A 17,124-nucleotide genomic window follows, 5' to 3' on the forward strand; every position below is an offset into this window, starting at 1 on the left:
CAGAGTGACTGACTCTCTGAGGGAGGAGTTAAAAAGTTTGATGACTTCCTGAGGCGTTCTGTGGTTCATCTCGGGGACATGAGTCTGCCACTGAATGAAATCCTCTGCTTGTCCAGCAAGTCATGGAGTGGGTGGGACAAATGGTCCAGAATGAAAATTAACTTGGACAGCATCCTCCTCTCTGGCTGCCTCCGGAGGGTCCAGCTCCACCCCCACAACATCTCAGGCCTTTTAAATCACAGTCCACAGGAGGTACATATCACTTCCTGTGCCCACTATGGGGCACTAGAGATCCTGCATTAATTATACATGATGCTGCCATATACAGTATAAAGTATAGACGATGCAGTTGAAACTTCATGTAAATCAAATAATGGCTGTCATACATTACTTGTTTCCTGTTGCTTGGCAACAGGAAACAGGTGGCGCTTTGGCAATGACTCATGGATGTTACACAGGTGTGATCAGGATTGGTCCATTAATAACCATATGAAGTTTGAGGCTGATTCAGTGAAATATCGCTGAGTATGTTCCCACTTCCTCATTGCTATGGCACCACGAGTCTGCCACGGAGGAGTGATTTGAAAAAGTTCTCATAAAATACAAAATGGCCGACTTCTGTTTTGCTGGAGTTAATGCCAGACAATGTGAAATGTGGTTGAAATGATAAGAGCAATGTGTGCACCAACATTTGTGAACATTGGAGCAACTTTATCCCAACTCAGGCCTGGCCCACACTGAGGGGCGCTACAGTCAGTTATCACACTGTTGATGGGTTCTGATGTGAGTGCTAGACCTCATGGGTATACCAGCAGTAGTAAAAATGAGCTTAAGTATCACTTAAAGGCCGCCAACGTGTGTTAAGAAAAGTCAAATTAACACTCAGAATCCAAAATGGCTCAAGATTGCAAATGGTAAAACAAACAAACAAACAAACAAACAAACACTCAAAAAGTAGCATAATAACAATGTCTACAAATACAACAGGATGACCTGATTGGTATAGGCCAGATTTAAAATGGAGTATTTTTAAACAATACTACAAATAGGCCAAAGGGGAAAAAAAACCCCCAAAAAAACAACAACTTAACAATCCCATTTTCAGACATCAGTGTTGACAGCAACATTTATAAAACACAGACAAAAACATGAACCATATAATTTCAGGACTGGAGAACATAGAATAAAGTGTTCAAATTAAATAGTCCATCTTGCTTTTCACCCTTGTATTTGCGTGTGGGCGGGTAAAATATCTCAAAAGATGGGTAAGCAAAGCCCAAACTATTTGTAGATACCAATAGAGGAAGTAAGAACATACTGTATGTGTTTCTGTAATTGGATGAATGAACCACTTCAAGTTCCAGTCTGGTGCATACATCAGGCTCAAGGTGAGGCTTCGAGCTGTCAAAGCTCAGGGTCAAATATAGACGACCTTCACCTGTTACTCCATGACCTGTGTTCGAAAAACTGTATGGATGTTCCAAAATATTCTCAAAATAAATTAAGATAAAATGAAGACTCAAAAGGATCTAGGACCCTTGAGCTCTAATTGCACCCTTGGAGCACCACGGAGCTGTAGCTTTATTGCACTTGTTATCAGTACCTGTACACATGCTGGTTTTATGAAGCTTGTCCATTTTTTGTAATAATAAAAGTTATTAAAAGTACGATCTTTATCTGAAAATTGTCTCTCAAAATGGAAACAACTGAGGAAAGCCTATGGTAAGCAAATGGATACCTAGTTACAATGGTGGAAGATTACATCCAAGTACCAATACATCAGTGCATGAGTACGTAATATAATAATAATATAATATACGTACCCACTTTGCATTCAACGTTCCATGACATGTAGAACTGGCACTATGCTTTAGTATTGCATAGAAAAGGTTACGTTAAAAAAAAAATACTCGTGTTGACAAAGCATAACATTCAGTGAAGCGATAATAAAAAAGAGACACGTTGGTTAGAAACTTGACAGCTTCACAAAAACTGAAGTTGTTGTACAATCGCCCCACCTGCAGTTCACCGCGGGGACTAACGCCGGAAGACACCACCGGATGTTAGGCTCAAATCGCGCGATATCAGGCTTAACGAGACTTCGGCCCGTTCTTTTCCTCGGAACATCAGGCAAGATGGTAGGTGTTTTACCGATCATGAAGCTTGTCCGAATATAATCTATATACATCACAACTCCACATGAGCTGATTTGGATTGCTCGTGATATCATCCGACAGTTCTACATGTTCGCTAACCACTCAGTAGAAAATCGATGCTTAGAGTGCCAGATAAATATGAATGGAGGCTATGTATTAGCCAGAGCTATGACCGTCTGGCTAAGCTAACCCGTTCGTTTAATGTAGTCTGAAACTAGTAGCTAAAATGACCTGTCTTTCACAGGAATTGTTGGGCCGAGCGAGTGTTATTAATGTTGTTATATAGATGTTAACCGGTGACATTGAATTCATTTTTAATTGTATGCGCGATAATGTTCAATCTGCACTAGCTACTCACTAATCAGGAATGATGTCTCTTAGGCGGATACAGAGATCAAGAAGAAGCGTACCTTCAGGAAGTTCACCTACAGAGGTGTGGACCTGGACCAGCTTCTGGACATGTCCTAGTAAGTGAGGTTGATCACCTAATGTTGGATTATGATCATCTGACGCATTTATAATTCATTTTCTTAGTTGCTTTGGACATGCAAACTGACATCCTGCTTTCCAAATATACTGTTAAGCCAAGTTTTCAGATTTTACTCCTTGCTCATCTCCCAGAAGGATATTTTGTTGTGGCTCCATGATGGGTCATAGTTCTTGAGTCTCTCACATTAGATGTTGTCTAATATGAAGCTCTAAGTTAAGGTAGCCAAAGGAGTAGACTGGACATTGTGTTGAAATAAACACATGCCTGGCTTTGTTGCACAGGTTCCAATTGAAGTGAATGTGAGATGATCAAATTGAAAAAAACAAAACAAAAAAACTGTCGCTGCTGTGCTGCTCCTCTGTATTAAACATACTTTGAAGATGGCCAGATATTGATGTCAATCTTCTCTCTCATGTAGTGAGCAGCTGATGCAGCTGTACTGCGCCCGCCAGAGGAGGAGGCTGAACCGTGGCCTGCGCCGCAAGCAGCAGTCCCTCCTGAAACGTCTGCGCAAGGCAAAGAAAGAGGCTCCCCCCATGGAGAAACCAGAGGTGGTGAAGACCCATCTGAGGGACATGGTCATCCTGCCTGAGATGGTCGGGTCCATGGTTGGCGTATACAATGGCAAGACTTTCAACCAGGTTGAAATCAAGGTGAGATGTTACTGGTCATGTGGGAGGTAGAGCATATTCATTAGTCAAAGTCAAATTCATTTGAAAAAATATCACTTGGCTAAATTTGATGTTGGTGGCTAATTTATAATAACATGGGCATTACAAAAATACCCTGAGGTTGGAATATTTCTTTTAATGTACACAGAGCAGGCAGGCAGAAGTCTAAGCACCAATACCTACAGCTGATCTCACTTTCAAGCAGTTTGTCAAACTTCCTTGTCAGTCTGGGTCTGTGCCCTGTCAAATAAGCCATCATATCCCTTTCATTAATGTCATGGCAGCAAGCATGAAGTAGACGCAGTGAAAACACTTTTATCTTTGTGTGTAACCCACAAATTCCACTGTGCAGGCCAGCGTGGCCACCAGAGCTGATTGCAGCCATCCAGACAATGCATGTGATTCCATCAGGCGTGCCGTACTGTGTTTCAGAAGCCTTCCTCTGTTGTACTCTGCTGATACACGTGCCTAGTCTAATTTTGACAGAAGCTGTATCAAGTTGTGCAGAGCAGATTGAGCTGAGCAGGAAGTCAGACAGGAGCGGCGTAGAGAATGCGGTCACTTTTCAAAATACAACACCCTGTACAGAAAGAGTTGTTGAAATTCACCAAGTTGATAATAGCACAGAAAATGATGTTCCTACATGTGCCTTTGCTTCAAGCATCACTGTGAAAATGGGCCATTGTTCTGCAAATTTTCTCAATTACATCTACAAGAATTACCACACAGAAAAATGAACAACATGGCCTGGGCTTGAAATTTTGACCAAAGGGCTGTAATGTAGGATGCAGAATACAAGATGTCCAAATATAGATTTGGCAATACCAAATTTGTTATCAAGAAGGCAGGGTGCTCTGAATGATAGTGCAGACCAAAATGTTGCCTGCACACTGTTTTAGAGCTGCTAACATGTACTATTTGCAGTGAATCTAGTCATAACTAAGATTGTGATTAACAGCTACTACATTACTGTACATGCAGCTTTAAGTGTATGAAGGGCATTTATCTTGTTACTAACATGTTTCTCCTCTAACAGCCTGAGATGTGCGGTCACTACTTGGGCGAGTTCTCCATCACCTACAAGCCAGTCAAGCACGGTCGCCCTGGAATTGGAGCCACACATTCTTCTCGTTTCATCCCTCTGAAGTAGAATGGCTGTATTCTTTGTATAAATAAAAAAAAGTGGTTGCTCCATAAAATCTGTCTGCTTTCTTCAATACAGTGTTTCAAAATGAATTGCCCGTGTGCAGGGTGTAATCTTAAAGCTTCAGTTTTTGACCGTTCGAGGTGTCTTGATAAACCTGACGGTGGCTTCCAGATAACTGAGCGAATGAACACAATGGGTTTTGCTGCTGTTGATCTAAGAAATGCTGTTTATACTGGAAAACGTGATCATGTTAAGTAAATGGTTGTTTTGCTGTGTGAGGTGTGGGAAATACATTTCTAAGTAACATAAAATTAAAGTGTACAGATTCATGCCAGTGGATTAAAAACATTGGTTTGAAAATGGAATCTAGTTTTTTACGTTTCTTGCTTATTCACTTTTTCTTGAGCGTCTTAGTAGTTCATTTGGTTAGTTAACAGAAGATGGCACAACTTGCTGTGCAGTCCACGAGAAACTGTTAAAAACAATTATGAAGATCATGAGTTAAACTGATGAACAGTCCTCACTGAACTTAACCGATGCCTCCTCAGAGCGGCAGTGCGGCCCTGAAAATGCGCCGGTGTGAACTCCACCAGGGCGAAGGTTCCTCCTCTTTCCGATTCGAAAGCCAGTTACATTTTGTGTGTGGCCGCTCTGGGCCATGGATACAACCTTTAGGAGTTACACAATCTGTTTATTGACACCAAGCTAATAAAGTCTAGAACCCGAGTAAAGAAACTGTGGCCAGATTGGTAAGTGTTCCCCTTAATTTCAGCTTGTTTCATAGGGACGGTCGTTCAAGCGTCTGTTTGTACAGAAATACCAGCAACCGCTAGCTAACAGCTAGCTTGCTTCTAGCTAGGTAGCTAGCTAACGATAGTTAGCTGTAGAGCGAAAATGACAGAGGGGAGCTGTCATGTCAAAATGTAGCTAAGCAAGATTTTTTAAACATAGACACGGTTTGATAACAGTCATTTTCTAACAGCTTGAGTTTTCATCATTCACTGCCAAATGTGAGTAACGTTTGTGTTGTTTAAAATGTCAACACAAATGAATTTGCCGGTGTTTTTCCCAGTGTGACTGAGTAGATGAAATCGGAGAACAAAGATCTATTGTAGGCTAGCTGTTAACGGTACCGGTATTTTACTATTTCACCCGACTTGTTCTCCACTCCCACAGTGAGCCTGTTAAAGCCTGTAAAGTAAGCCGCTGAGTCAAACAGGGCCTTTCCAAGCTGAAGTGTAATTCTATCAATTTTAACATATTTTACGTAATAACACCGAGGCCACGTTAAGTTAAAGTTTAATGTTAGGGGAGGTTTTTTTTTTTTTTAAGCAAAATACAGCAAGTAGGATAGGCGCACTTCCTATGTAAAGGCACATAAATAGTCAGGTGTACATTTCGGCTCATATCCATTCAAAAATACACTTCCGTCAAGCCACTGCTTTTATATATCTCCCTTGTAGGTACAAGGTGACAGCTTGGTTATTGTTGAATTCAAAGATGAGGTCATCTACCGGTTGGTGTATTTGTCGTGAGCTCAGTGTTTTTACAGATCTCAGGTGCCTCACAACAGCTTCAGACCAGCCTGCCACAACTTCCCAACAGTAACATCACTTATTATTTAGAGAAAATGATTTTTCCCACTGCTGTTTGCGTCATGCTAATCCCTTTCCCAACACAGAGGGATAAAGGAAGGAATGTGGGGTATTCCCTGCACCCTGCACTTCACCTTTAGCAGAGTTGAAGACTTATCGGTTGTGTTTGCGCTGCCACAGAGAAACACGTGAGAAGTTTATCAGGAATCAGGATCCCTAATTGTCACTCTGGCCTGTAGTTTTATAATACATGGCTCCATGTTTCTGAGTCAGTGTACTTTAAAGCCCTCTTGAATTAGTTATGTTTTTCCTCTTCTGTTGGAGGTGCATTTCGATCATGATCTCAGTTTTGTCCTTTGTTCATAGGTTACGGAATCGGAGTGAGGCGTGTTGACCGGTGAATGCATAGAGTCAAGAAGGTAAAACTTTCTGACAATAAAGAAGGTATCTGGAAAAGGTACAGTACAAGGTTCATGCCATATCTCTTTTAACTGCTTTGATGCTTAGTTAAGAAGATGGATGAATAAGCATTTTGACCTATTCCATTTAAGGCATTCACAAGTGGAGGCGTGTCTCAGTCTCCCCAACTCTTATCAGTTGTTTCTAATGTCCACATCCAGCTGTGTGACAGTGAGCATGACGGCTGTGGATGGCCTTTCGGACAACACAGAGGTGGTAGAGATGGAGGATGTCCCATCTCAGTTCTTTGTGGAGAAACACTCTTGGGAGGGCCTCCGTGACATTATCCACTGTAGCAGGAAGTACTCAGGCATGATCGCCAACAAAGCTCCCCATGACTTCCAGTTCGTGCAGAAGAAGGATGAGAATGGACCCCACTCCCACCGGTTGTACTACCTCGGTAAGTGGATTCATGCTTGACAATGTTGCACAAAATTCCCTGCATCAGTGTATGATCAATGTCAGATCCCATTGACTATTGTCCAATGAGGATTTATGCTCTTGGGTTAAGAGCCAATGTTTCGGGGCTTTCGGTGAAGCCAGCGCATATCCGGATAATGGCGTCCAGGCCAATCCTGACAGTCGCAAATCATTGTTTACAGTCCAATTAGCAACTTGAGAAACTTTCTGACAACATTTTGACTAATCTCCATAAACAGACATGAGTATACAAGTGCAGGTAAATAAATGTCAAAAAGCTAATAAAAAGCTTAAATCGTCATCAGGCGATAGCTGATGGGTTCTGAGACTGCATTTCGGCCAATGTGTTTGACCTCTTTTGCTATCCACCCAGTTTACCTGCATAAAATCAAAGCCAGCTCAAACGTGATTGGTCACTGCAAATTTGACTACAAATGGAAACCAGAACACTTTTGATACCAAAATCTTGTCCCTTGCCTTCACATGCCGACATGTGTTTGTAGAGATTAGCTTATGATTTGTATTTTCTCTATACCACTCCTTTGTATTCCTTTCACCAGACCTCAGTCATGTTTTCCTGCTCTAGGCAGCAGATCATGATCGCCTCATGATAATAAAACAATCGCTGTGTTGAATATCTTCTTTTCCAGTTAGCAATAAGCCTTTTTATTTGTTGTTGGTGATGTTGCCTTTGTTTATTTTTTGTGTGCTTTTCAGGAATGCCTTATGGAAGCAGAGAGAACTCATTACTCTACTCAGAAATCCCCAAGAAGATCCGGAAAGAGGCCCTCTTAGTGTTGTCATGGAAACAGATGCTGGATCACTTCCAGGTGACTTCCCCCACCCTCCCTCTTCCTGCTCATGCAGTGCCAATACCAAATATCACAGGGTGATGGTGTCTCACAATTGAGAATTTGAGCAGTCCCATTTAACCTTCTGATCCCCAAGCAGTTTCTAGGGTTTTTTTTTTTTTTGCTCCAGTTGCCTTTTTACTCTCTGTGGGCTCATTTTTCACTGCATTATCTAAGTCCTGCACCTCTACGGAAGGAGCACACGCATAACTGGGAGTGAGAACTCAAAAATGTGTTTTGTGCAGTCTAACACAGTTATAATACCATAAATCATGAACAAAGGAAAAACCCAAGTTGAATGTCTTTGATAAATGTATGTGAAGTGCCCAGGTGTGTCACCAACGTTAGGCCTCCTCAAACTCTCCCCTCTGCTCTGTGCAAACAGCCTGGAGTTCAGCTGAAGTTTCACAGAGTTTTTGTCATGTGACAGTACGTATCCGCTTAGTCATTCAAGGCTTTGCATTCAGTTGCACTGAGGAGAAAACATACCTTTCAAACCCGCTGGTGGGTTGAGGGGTTCTGAGGCTTAATGATTTTCTTTTTTGTAGTTTTACCTGAAAGCAAAGTTTCACTTTGAGATAAAAAGTCCCTGAGGGTGTGGCAATGCTGCTGTTTTTAGCTCAGAAAGTCCAAAGAAGCAGCCATGGTGTAAACTGAGAGGGATGTTAGCACATTAAAACCTTTACATCCAAGCAAAGTTGTATGTAAAATATCTTTTCCGCTCATTCTAATGTTGTACATCCGATATCCTGTTGCTCCTCTAAGGCTACACCACACCAAGGGGCCTACTCTCGAGAGGAGGAGTTGCTGAGAGAGCGTAAACGTCTCGGAGCGTTTGGTATCACCTCCTATGACTACCATGCCCAGACGGGCCTGTTCCTCTTCCAGGCCAGTAATAGCCTCTTCTACTGTCAGGATGGAGGCAACAATGGCTTCATCGTGAGTACACTGCTGTTTTTTCTTCAATTAGGAACCCATTGACACTCAGGGCAGATTTAATTCTGATAAGGTGTTTAATGTGTGTGAAACTACCTTCATAAACAGTTCTCTCCTATATCTTTGCATCCAAAAGTGACTCTTCTGTTTGCCTTTGACTAAGATTGTGTATGTTGGCTTTAGCAGTCTGCTCCTGTAAAGCCAGTGGAGATCAAGACCCAGTGCTCAGGGACCCGCATGGACCCCAAGATCTGCCCCGGAGACCCTGACTTCATAGCGTTCATCAACAATAACGACCTGTGGATAGCCCACATTAAGACGGGCGAGGAACGGAGACTCACTTACTGCCACAAAGGTCTGAAGGCTTTGGGTTTGCTTTATGTTGTTTGAGTAGGCAATGAAATGTCATACAGTAAGAAGCTTCACATGCTTAAATATTGTCTTTGTACTGTTTTCAATTATGTCAGTATGTCAGAAAGGATTAGCAAATGATCACATTCTGGTCCAATTTTTTTGGGATCATGGTTGTATCTCTTAAGATGAGAGTGTGCAGCGTTAGGTAATTTGTATGTTTAGCACAATACCAATAACATGACATGGATGTAAGCTTTTTTCCTAATTTCCAATTTTTGTCCAGGTGTGGATAGTGTTAAAGAGGACCCCAAGTCTGCAGGTGTAGCAACGTTTGTCATCCAAGAAGAGTTTGACCGTTTTACTGGCTACTGGTGGAGTCCGACAGCAGTGGAAGGTCAGCAACTGGTATCTTAAATACACAGTTCATTCATGGATGTGAGGAACATGTCTCACTGACAGCCAGTGTTTCTTGGTATTTGATATAAAATGTTAGCATATTTTTTTGTTCATCTTATCATTTTAACTCCAATTGCAAGATTAGTTATTTTTGAGATTGCATACATTACTTTCTGTATGCACTCGGCTCAATTTGCTGATTTATGTCACTCAATCAGACCATAATGGAGGTAAAACGGTGTGCCTGCTGTATGAAGAGGTGGATGAGACCGAAGTAGAGATTATTCATGTTCCATCCCCAGCACTTGAAGAGCGGAAAGCAGACGCGTATAGATATCCACGTACAGGTCAGTGTAACCCTACACACTCCACACAAACGCTGCCTTGGAGCAGTGAATTATACTTTGTTGTGAATTGGCCATTTCTATCCTTTCACAATTGACTTATTTCTTTATTTGCAGGTAGCAAAAATCCCCAGGCTACCCTTAAACTGGCAGAGATCAAGACAGACCATCAAGGAAGAGTGAGTCTATCACCATTTTTTTTTTGTTATTTGTTTATTTCTCCAAAATGATAGTTCAGCATTCTCAGTGTGTGTATGGTTGTACTTACAGATTGTGAGCACACAAGATAAAGAACTCGCCGTCCCCTTCACCTCCTTGTTTCCTGGGACAGAATACATCGCCAGAGTAGGATGGACGAGTGATGGCAAATAGTGAGTGTTGTGGGCTCAATGATGCAGTCATTCTCAAAATATACCGCCAGATGGTACGCAGCCTGGTGTGAGGGCTTCTAATATTGTGACGTGATTTGGGACACATAATATTCTCTGTAGCATGTAAACATTTTTGATGTTCATGGACAAGATGTTTTTGATTTCTTTTGTTTCTAATGGAGCTGTTATTTCCATAATCTACTACTCTTGCTGTATGAAGCAATCTTTAAGTTTTCTCCGCTCTGTGTCCCCCTAGTGGCTGGGCAGTGCTTCTGGACCGCAGTCAGAGAAAGCTGCAGCTGGTTCTGCTGCCTCCAGCCCTCTTCATCCCTGTCACAGATGACCCAGCTCAGAGGCAGGAGAGTCTGGAGGCCGTGCCCAGTAACACACAGCCATACATAATCTATGAAGAGACCACCGACGTCTGGATTAATGTAGGTCTTTTCACATGAGCCCTGTTTAGTGACCTCAAAAATATCTGTCATGTTTTTAATTAACTAATTGTTACGGCTATGAACGGCTCTGCTGCTGTAAGGATTCAGTTACTGACTGCTCTTCTCCTTCCACAGGTTCATGATATATTCTATCCATTTATTCAAACGACGGAAGATGAGTTTACTTTCATTTGGGTAAATGAGTCCAAGTCAGGTTTCAGCCATCTGTATAAAATCACATCCCTGTTACAAAAAGGCTGCTACCATTGGACAGATGACTACCAACACATAGAAGGTGAGACACTTCTGCATTTCTTTGAAATGTGCCTATCAGACAATCACTTAATCATGGTTTACGTCAGAGTGTTTGGTGTGTCAAGGAACATGTTGATTCTGTTATCTCTTTTCTGCAGGAGACTTCAAATGTGCAATCAAGGAGGAGGTTACATTGACCAGTGGAGAATGGGAAGTGCTGGCAAGACATGGTTCTAAGGTTAGACAAAGGCTGGCGGTGTTGAATGTATAAATTCACATTATATACAAAAGATATACTGGTGTTTATAGACTACATTAACAAAGTATTTGGACTCTATTCCAACTCATAGACTTTGAAATCAAACAGTGATTATGAGGTTAAAATTCAGCTCCATCAGCTGTAATTTGAAGGTGTGTAATTCAGTTGAAGGACTTGTGCTTGAATTTCTGACGTCCACAATGAGTCAACCTCAGCAGACACGTCTTATTTTCCCTGGTGATGTTCTGCTAGCCTGTACTGCAGCCACTTTCACTTCTTGTTAGAGGAGACTTCCTTCCTCACTCCTAAGGGTCATATCTGGGGGACTGTGTATAAAGAACTATTAACAAATGCTGCATTGCTCACCCAGCATGGATATGAACACCTTCAAACACTGTTAAGAACTGAGTAATGAAGTTTATCAGTTTAACATTGAATATCTTGTCTTTGTGCTGCATTCAGTTGAATATAGGCTGGAAAGGATGTGCAAATGACTGCCTTCTGTCTTGACTTTTGTTTTACACAGTACTCCAACTTTTGTCTGTGCTGATTGTCAGTAATCCAGGTCATGGTTTTGGATCCCAACTTTTGTTGAACTGGGGTTGTAAAATATTTCAGTAGCCCCAGTGAAGTTGCTCATCATCTGCCCGTAGTGTCTCACATGCCTGGGCCTCATGTTTCTCTTTTGTCTTCCTTGCTAGATCTGGGTGAATGAGTCATCAAAGCTGGTGTACTTCCAGGGCACCAGAGACACTCCTCTGGAGCACCACCTCTATGTGGTTAGCTACGAATCACCTGGAGATGTGGTCAGACTAACCAAGCCGGGTTTTTCCCATAGCTGTTCTGTTAGTCAGGTAAAACCTTTATTTTTTTTTATTTATTTTTTGACATAATCATAATGCAGTCAGTCCATTCATTTCTCTCATCCAGCTATCTGCCCATATACATAACAGCTCATCCCACAAACAAGAGGCAACGTTGCTCACAGATCTTCCTTTCTTAAAAAGCATTTTTTGCTGCCAGTGACTGTAATTTTTCGAAGATTAGAACTAAATCAAAACAAATGACTACAGTGGACAGACTGCTGTACTAACAGTAACACTGCAGATTGTGATTTAGCGTGAGAACAGCAAATAGAAAGTTTGGAATAGTTTTAGGTGAATCAGAGAAACCACTTTCCCAATGAAAGTTAAAGCACCTTGCAAACCTGAGCAAAGCTGTCAAAGCCAGGGATTGGCTGGATATTCTACAGTGTATGCGATAAATATTGTCTCGCTGTCAGCAGTGTTTTATTCTCACAGTAACTCAGGTTGATCCTCCCTTGTCTGTTTATTATGTAGTTTCCTTGTCTTATTTTGAAAATATTTCTGTATATTTCTAATGTTTGGCACGTCTCTCCACTCCTTCACTCTGCAGAACTTTGACTTTTTTGTCAGCCACTACAGTAATGTGAGTACGCCTCCCTGTGTTCACGTCTACAAACTGACCAGCTCAGAAGGTGACCCGCTACACATGGTACCTGAGTTCTGGGCCAGCATGATGGAATCACCAGGTAAACAGGATGTGACTCAACCAACCGCCATAAAGTTGTTTCCCAACTGATTCAATATGCAGAGATTGTATTTAATAATCTGGCTCGCTCCGCTTTCTTTGAGGGCAGTCTGGCCAAGTGTGAAGGTTGTCCAACTATCTGTGGTTGTATTTTTGGAAGAATCAATAGAGACGAGTCTGTAGGGGAAGGTTGAGGTCTACATTTGATTAGATCAAGGACGGCTAGTTCGATCCACAACGGCGTCCTCCAGACAATCCTGACAGCAATCAGATAAAGTGGTGCTAAAACACTTTCACCATCAGGAGCACTTTGCGTCTGTGTTGATTGTTGTTTGTGACTCATGTAAAGTATCAGGAGTGAGAGGGCAATTTTCTCCTCTCTTGCTGTGAGTTAACGAGTGTTTCTGCTTTCTGCAAAACTTTTCCTGAATTAAATTGTCAACTGTAATGGGAAAATTAACCTGTGCTCCAGTTTTCCAAAATCAGAATCAGAGTCAGAATCTGCTTTATTGGCCAAGTTTTAGGTCAAGTTACACCCACAATCCTTAATAGTTTTAGTGCATGCCAACCTAATGGCCTCATGTGCTAATGTGTCCTCCAGGTTGCCCGGGAGATTACAATCCGCCTGAGATTTTCGACTTTCCAGGGAAATCGGGCTTCCAGCTTTATGGGATGGTTTACAAGCCTCACAACCTCCAGCCTGGCAGGAAACACCCAACTGTTCTCTTTGTGTATGGAGGCCCACAGGTTTGTGAATGTATTCAGTCCAGTCTGGGCCTGTGGTGTCACTGTGTGTGTGTGTTCAATTAAAAACAACATTTGTGTGTGTTTGTATTCAGGTGCAGCTGGTGAACAACTCATTCAAAGGGATGAAGTACCTCCGTCTAAACACGTTGGCCTCTCTGGGCTACGCTGTGGTCGTCATTGATGGGAGGGGTTCCTGTCAGAGGGGTCTTGAATTTGAAGGAGCACTGAAAAACAAAATGGTAAAGTTAGAGTTAGATAACAAAATTAATTCTGTAATAATGTAAGATGATAGAAAGGTGATAGAATGAATGCCACAAAAAGATGCACACCTGCCACGTTAAATAATCTGCGTTTGCCTGTTCAGGGTCAGGTGGAGATTGAAGACCAGGTGGAGGGGCTGCAGTATGTGGCAGAGAAGTTTAACTTTGTGGACCTGAGCCGCGTTGCCATACACGGCTGGTCCTACGGCGGCTTCCTCTCTCTGATGGGCCTCATCCAGCGACCCAATGTCTTCAAGGTTAGGAGGCTTTACCGTCCTTCGGCCCTTTTATCCTGAAACCGTACACTCGTTTTTTATCAGTGAGCATTCTCGGCTGTCTCCTTCAGCAAGAAATAAGACCGCAGACCATGGTCTTATATCACTATGTAATACACTGTAAACAGAATTCGTTGCGGAATTCCTGAAGTACAAAGTCTCCAAACTGAACTTGTGATGTAGTTGCCACTTGCATCCACATGGTGTCTGTGTTGTACAATGTGTTGGCCAGTAGACTTCATTCACTTAAGACGTCTGCATCTCTGTGCTGGAGGCATTGAAAGCTATGCTACTTTTCCACCATCATTAGTTTACATTCTTTCCCACCTGACTACATTGTGCTTCCCTGCCAGTTGGCTATTGCAGGCGCCCCGGTGACTGTGTGGATGGCCTACGACACAGGCTACACAGAGCGCTATATGGATGTGCCTGAGAACAACCAGCAGGGCTACGAGGAAGGCTCTGTGGCACTGCATGTGGACAAGCTGCCCAGCGAGTAAGTAAGCACACTTAAACAAGCAGGCGATACTGTCTGTCAGTGTGGAATTACAAGTTTTGAGACTAGTGACTTCTAAACATGTCATTGCAACTGGCAGACTAAGTTGAGCCTCGGTGTTTAGGCACTGAGGAAGCCCTGAGGGCCTGGTCACTGGCATGTTGAGCACTACTCTTGGATGCTGAGGTTTACCTAGAGAGTGGCTGAACTTCTTTGGATCCATGAAGGCTTCTCCTGTTTTAAATCATGAAAGAATAGAGAGCCTTTTACTATGGGGCAAATGTCTTATTGCGGGATTTGTATGTATATCATTTGTATGTCTGTCACTGTAGGTGAAGCCTATCATACTGTAATGTGTCATATAATAACCATGTCATCCTTGTCATTCCAGGCCCAACCGTTTGCTGATTCTCCATGGATTTCTAGATGAGAATGTGCACTTTTTCCACACCAATTTCCTAGTGTCACAGATAATCCGTGCTGGGAAGCCCTACCAGCTTCAGGTTAGCATCATATTCCACACGAACGCATCTGTCTGAAGTCGCACTAGGTTGACATAATTTATGTCACTTTTCAGCATAAGTGTCTTGGTTATCTTTGAAGTACTGCACTTTAATGTTTAATGGTGGTAAAATACAATAGATTAATCATATTTAGGATTATATATTAAAGGTATACTATGCAGGATAAAAACAATGTATAGACTCTTATAAAAGTAATCATTCAAAATCACTTATGAGCCCCTAGAAGTGTGAGGTGTATTTATCTGTAGAGACTCTGCCCTCTGCTGGTGAGGTCAGGACCTTATAAAAAAAAGGTAGCAACCAGGTGCAAGACTGTAAGCAGCATGCATCCAAGGCTACAAAAACGGTGAACACTGTGCAGAAAAACAGGCGAGACACCAAACAGATGAAGCTTGATCCAAAATAATCTGCTTTCACCTGCTGATGAGCACTGAAAGAGAGGATGGAGATGGAGAATGATGCAGAATTGACCTGTTTTCTGTTGAACAGGTAGGTGCGGCAGTTAGCTCACTTAGCTTGCTAAAGTATCGGCTTATCCATTACAAGTGTAATGATCCTGCAGTAGTATCATTACAACAAGTGTAATGATCCTACAGTAGTATCTTATGGTTGATGTGCAAGCAGTGCGCTTATGGTGGCGTTGTGCAGGGGAAGAGGGGCCGAGTTCACAAACAGTTACCATCAATTCCTGCATAGTATACCTTCAAGAATGACACATTTTCCAAAGCAGATTTCACAGGAAACAGACAAGTAGTACACTCGAATGTGTAATTTGATCACCCTGCTTTAATTTTTCAGGTATACCCCAATGAGCGACATAGTATTCGCTGCCCAGAGTCTGGAGAGCACTACGAGATAATGCTGCTGCACTTTTTACAACAATACCTCTGAAATGAGACAACAGGGGAGAAGTGAAGGCTAGTTTCCCCTCTGTCCTCCTTTACTCCTCCAGCTCACCACCCAGCTTTACTCTCCCAGACCTCCCCACCCCAACCCCAACTGTTCACCCTGTCACCGAGAGACTATCAGACACTCTGCTGCCACCGGTCACTCTGTCCTACGAACTCGTCATGTAACTTCTCCACTATACTTCCCTCTTTTCACTCTCTGTGTCTGTTGTTCTGTTACTCGCTTGCTTGCTCTGTCACCGCCATGCCCCCACCCCCCCACCAGTGTACAGTCTGGGGTATGGTTTACGAGCACAGAGATTTGGTGTCTCACCCTGAAAGCTGAACAAAGACAAGGACATATGGAGAATTTTTTGCAGGCTGTGTCACATTGACTCATCGCTCACCCACATCCTCAACTCCGCAACCATGACGGTTTTTGCCAAATGTTATCGTGTTGTTCTCCCCCTTGCTCCACCTGTTACGTTCACTGGAGTCAGCGGTAGGAACGGGGTTACAGTTCACAGATGTGACATGGAATCTATACACATATTCTCAGACATGAGCCCCTACACTATACATACATATGTAAAATACAGTTTATCTCATACATAGACACTCATAAGCACACAAACACAGAATTGCAGTATTCATATAGACTGTGAGTCTGTCCCTTGCAGTTTGTGTAACGATGAAGACAGGAAGAAAACCGAGACTCTTCCTCTGTCCATTTGTTTAAAGTGTGTGTTGTTTAAAATAAACCATGTTATGGATTTTTATTCTTTTTTAAATGAGCGCTGAGAGAAGCTGCTCATTGATATTTCGGCGCTGTTTTCTCCCCTCTCATTACATCGCTCAATGTCTGCTTGCCTTCTTAACATAATTTATATTTGCCAAAGTACCTCTTGACTCTTGATCATGCTGGTATTTCCTTTTTTTACTGCAATAAAGACAACAGGAGGGTGAGCACTGGAGTCTTACAACAGCTTTGTACCACCAGAATACAATTTGTACATGATAATGAATAAATGTATGAATCAATCACATGCTCTCTTTTACTGCACTCATCTTTTTCAAGCAGTTACAAGTAGGCCTCTTACATAGTTGCAGCTTTTGCCACTGTTTCATGTTTTGCAGGATGTAGCCAGGCTATCTTATTAGGCAATGCACTCATCTCAAGTGTGTTTTTCTCATATTGATATTCCACTGTAACCCTTCATTATACTCCTTGCCTCATATTCTACTA

At 42.3% G+C, this 17,124-nt stretch overlaps 2 protein-coding genes across 5 annotated transcripts; both read left to right on the forward strand.

Moving 5' to 3' along the window:
• The first annotated feature begins 2,085 nt into the window (after positions 1–2,085).
• On the forward strand, positions 2,086–4,516 carry rps15 (ribosomal protein S15). The gene is made up of 4 exons (XM_070975198.1): positions 2,086–2,138; positions 2,538–2,623; positions 3,065–3,299; positions 4,354–4,516. Exons 1-4 carry the CDS (start codon positions 2,136–2,138, stop codon positions 4,465–4,467), a joined length of 438 nt encoding a protein of 145 aa, XP_070831299.1. The 5' UTR covers positions 2,086–2,135; the 3' UTR covers positions 4,468–4,516.
• Positions 4,517–5,083: 567 nt separating this feature from the next.
• On the forward strand, positions 5,084–16,924 carry LOC139339117 (dipeptidyl peptidase 9). Of its 4 annotated transcripts, none has more exons than XM_070974590.1 (21): positions 5,084–5,213; positions 6,426–6,516; positions 6,680–6,918; positions 7,656–7,768; positions 8,555–8,728; positions 8,909–9,080; positions 9,363–9,473; positions 9,694–9,822; positions 9,937–9,998; positions 10,090–10,190; positions 10,447–10,624; positions 10,760–10,919; positions 11,038–11,117; positions 11,840–11,992; positions 12,555–12,690; positions 13,291–13,436; positions 13,529–13,675; positions 13,801–13,953; positions 14,325–14,467; positions 14,859–14,970; positions 15,790–16,924. In XM_070974590.1, exons 2-21 carry the CDS (start codon positions 6,461–6,463, stop codon positions 15,880–15,882), a joined length of 2,658 nt encoding a protein of 885 aa, XP_070830691.1. In that variant the 5' UTR covers positions 5,084–5,213; positions 6,426–6,460; the 3' UTR covers positions 15,883–16,924. The 4 variants fall into 4 exon arrangements, with proteins under 4 accessions (XP_070830691.1, XP_070830692.1, XP_070830693.1 ...); XM_070974591.1 differs by having other exon boundaries at positions 8,912–9,080; XM_070974592.1 differs by having other exon boundaries at positions 5,092–5,213; positions 6,426–6,478.
• The last annotated feature ends 200 nt before the right edge of the window (positions 16,925–17,124 follow it).

Source organism: Chaetodon trifascialis, chromosome 11 (genome assembly GCF_039877785.1).
Source record: "Chaetodon trifascialis isolate fChaTrf1 chromosome 11, fChaTrf1.hap1, whole genome shotgun sequence".
NCBI lineage: Eukaryota > Metazoa > Chordata > Actinopteri > Chaetodontiformes > Chaetodontidae > Chaetodon > Chaetodon trifascialis.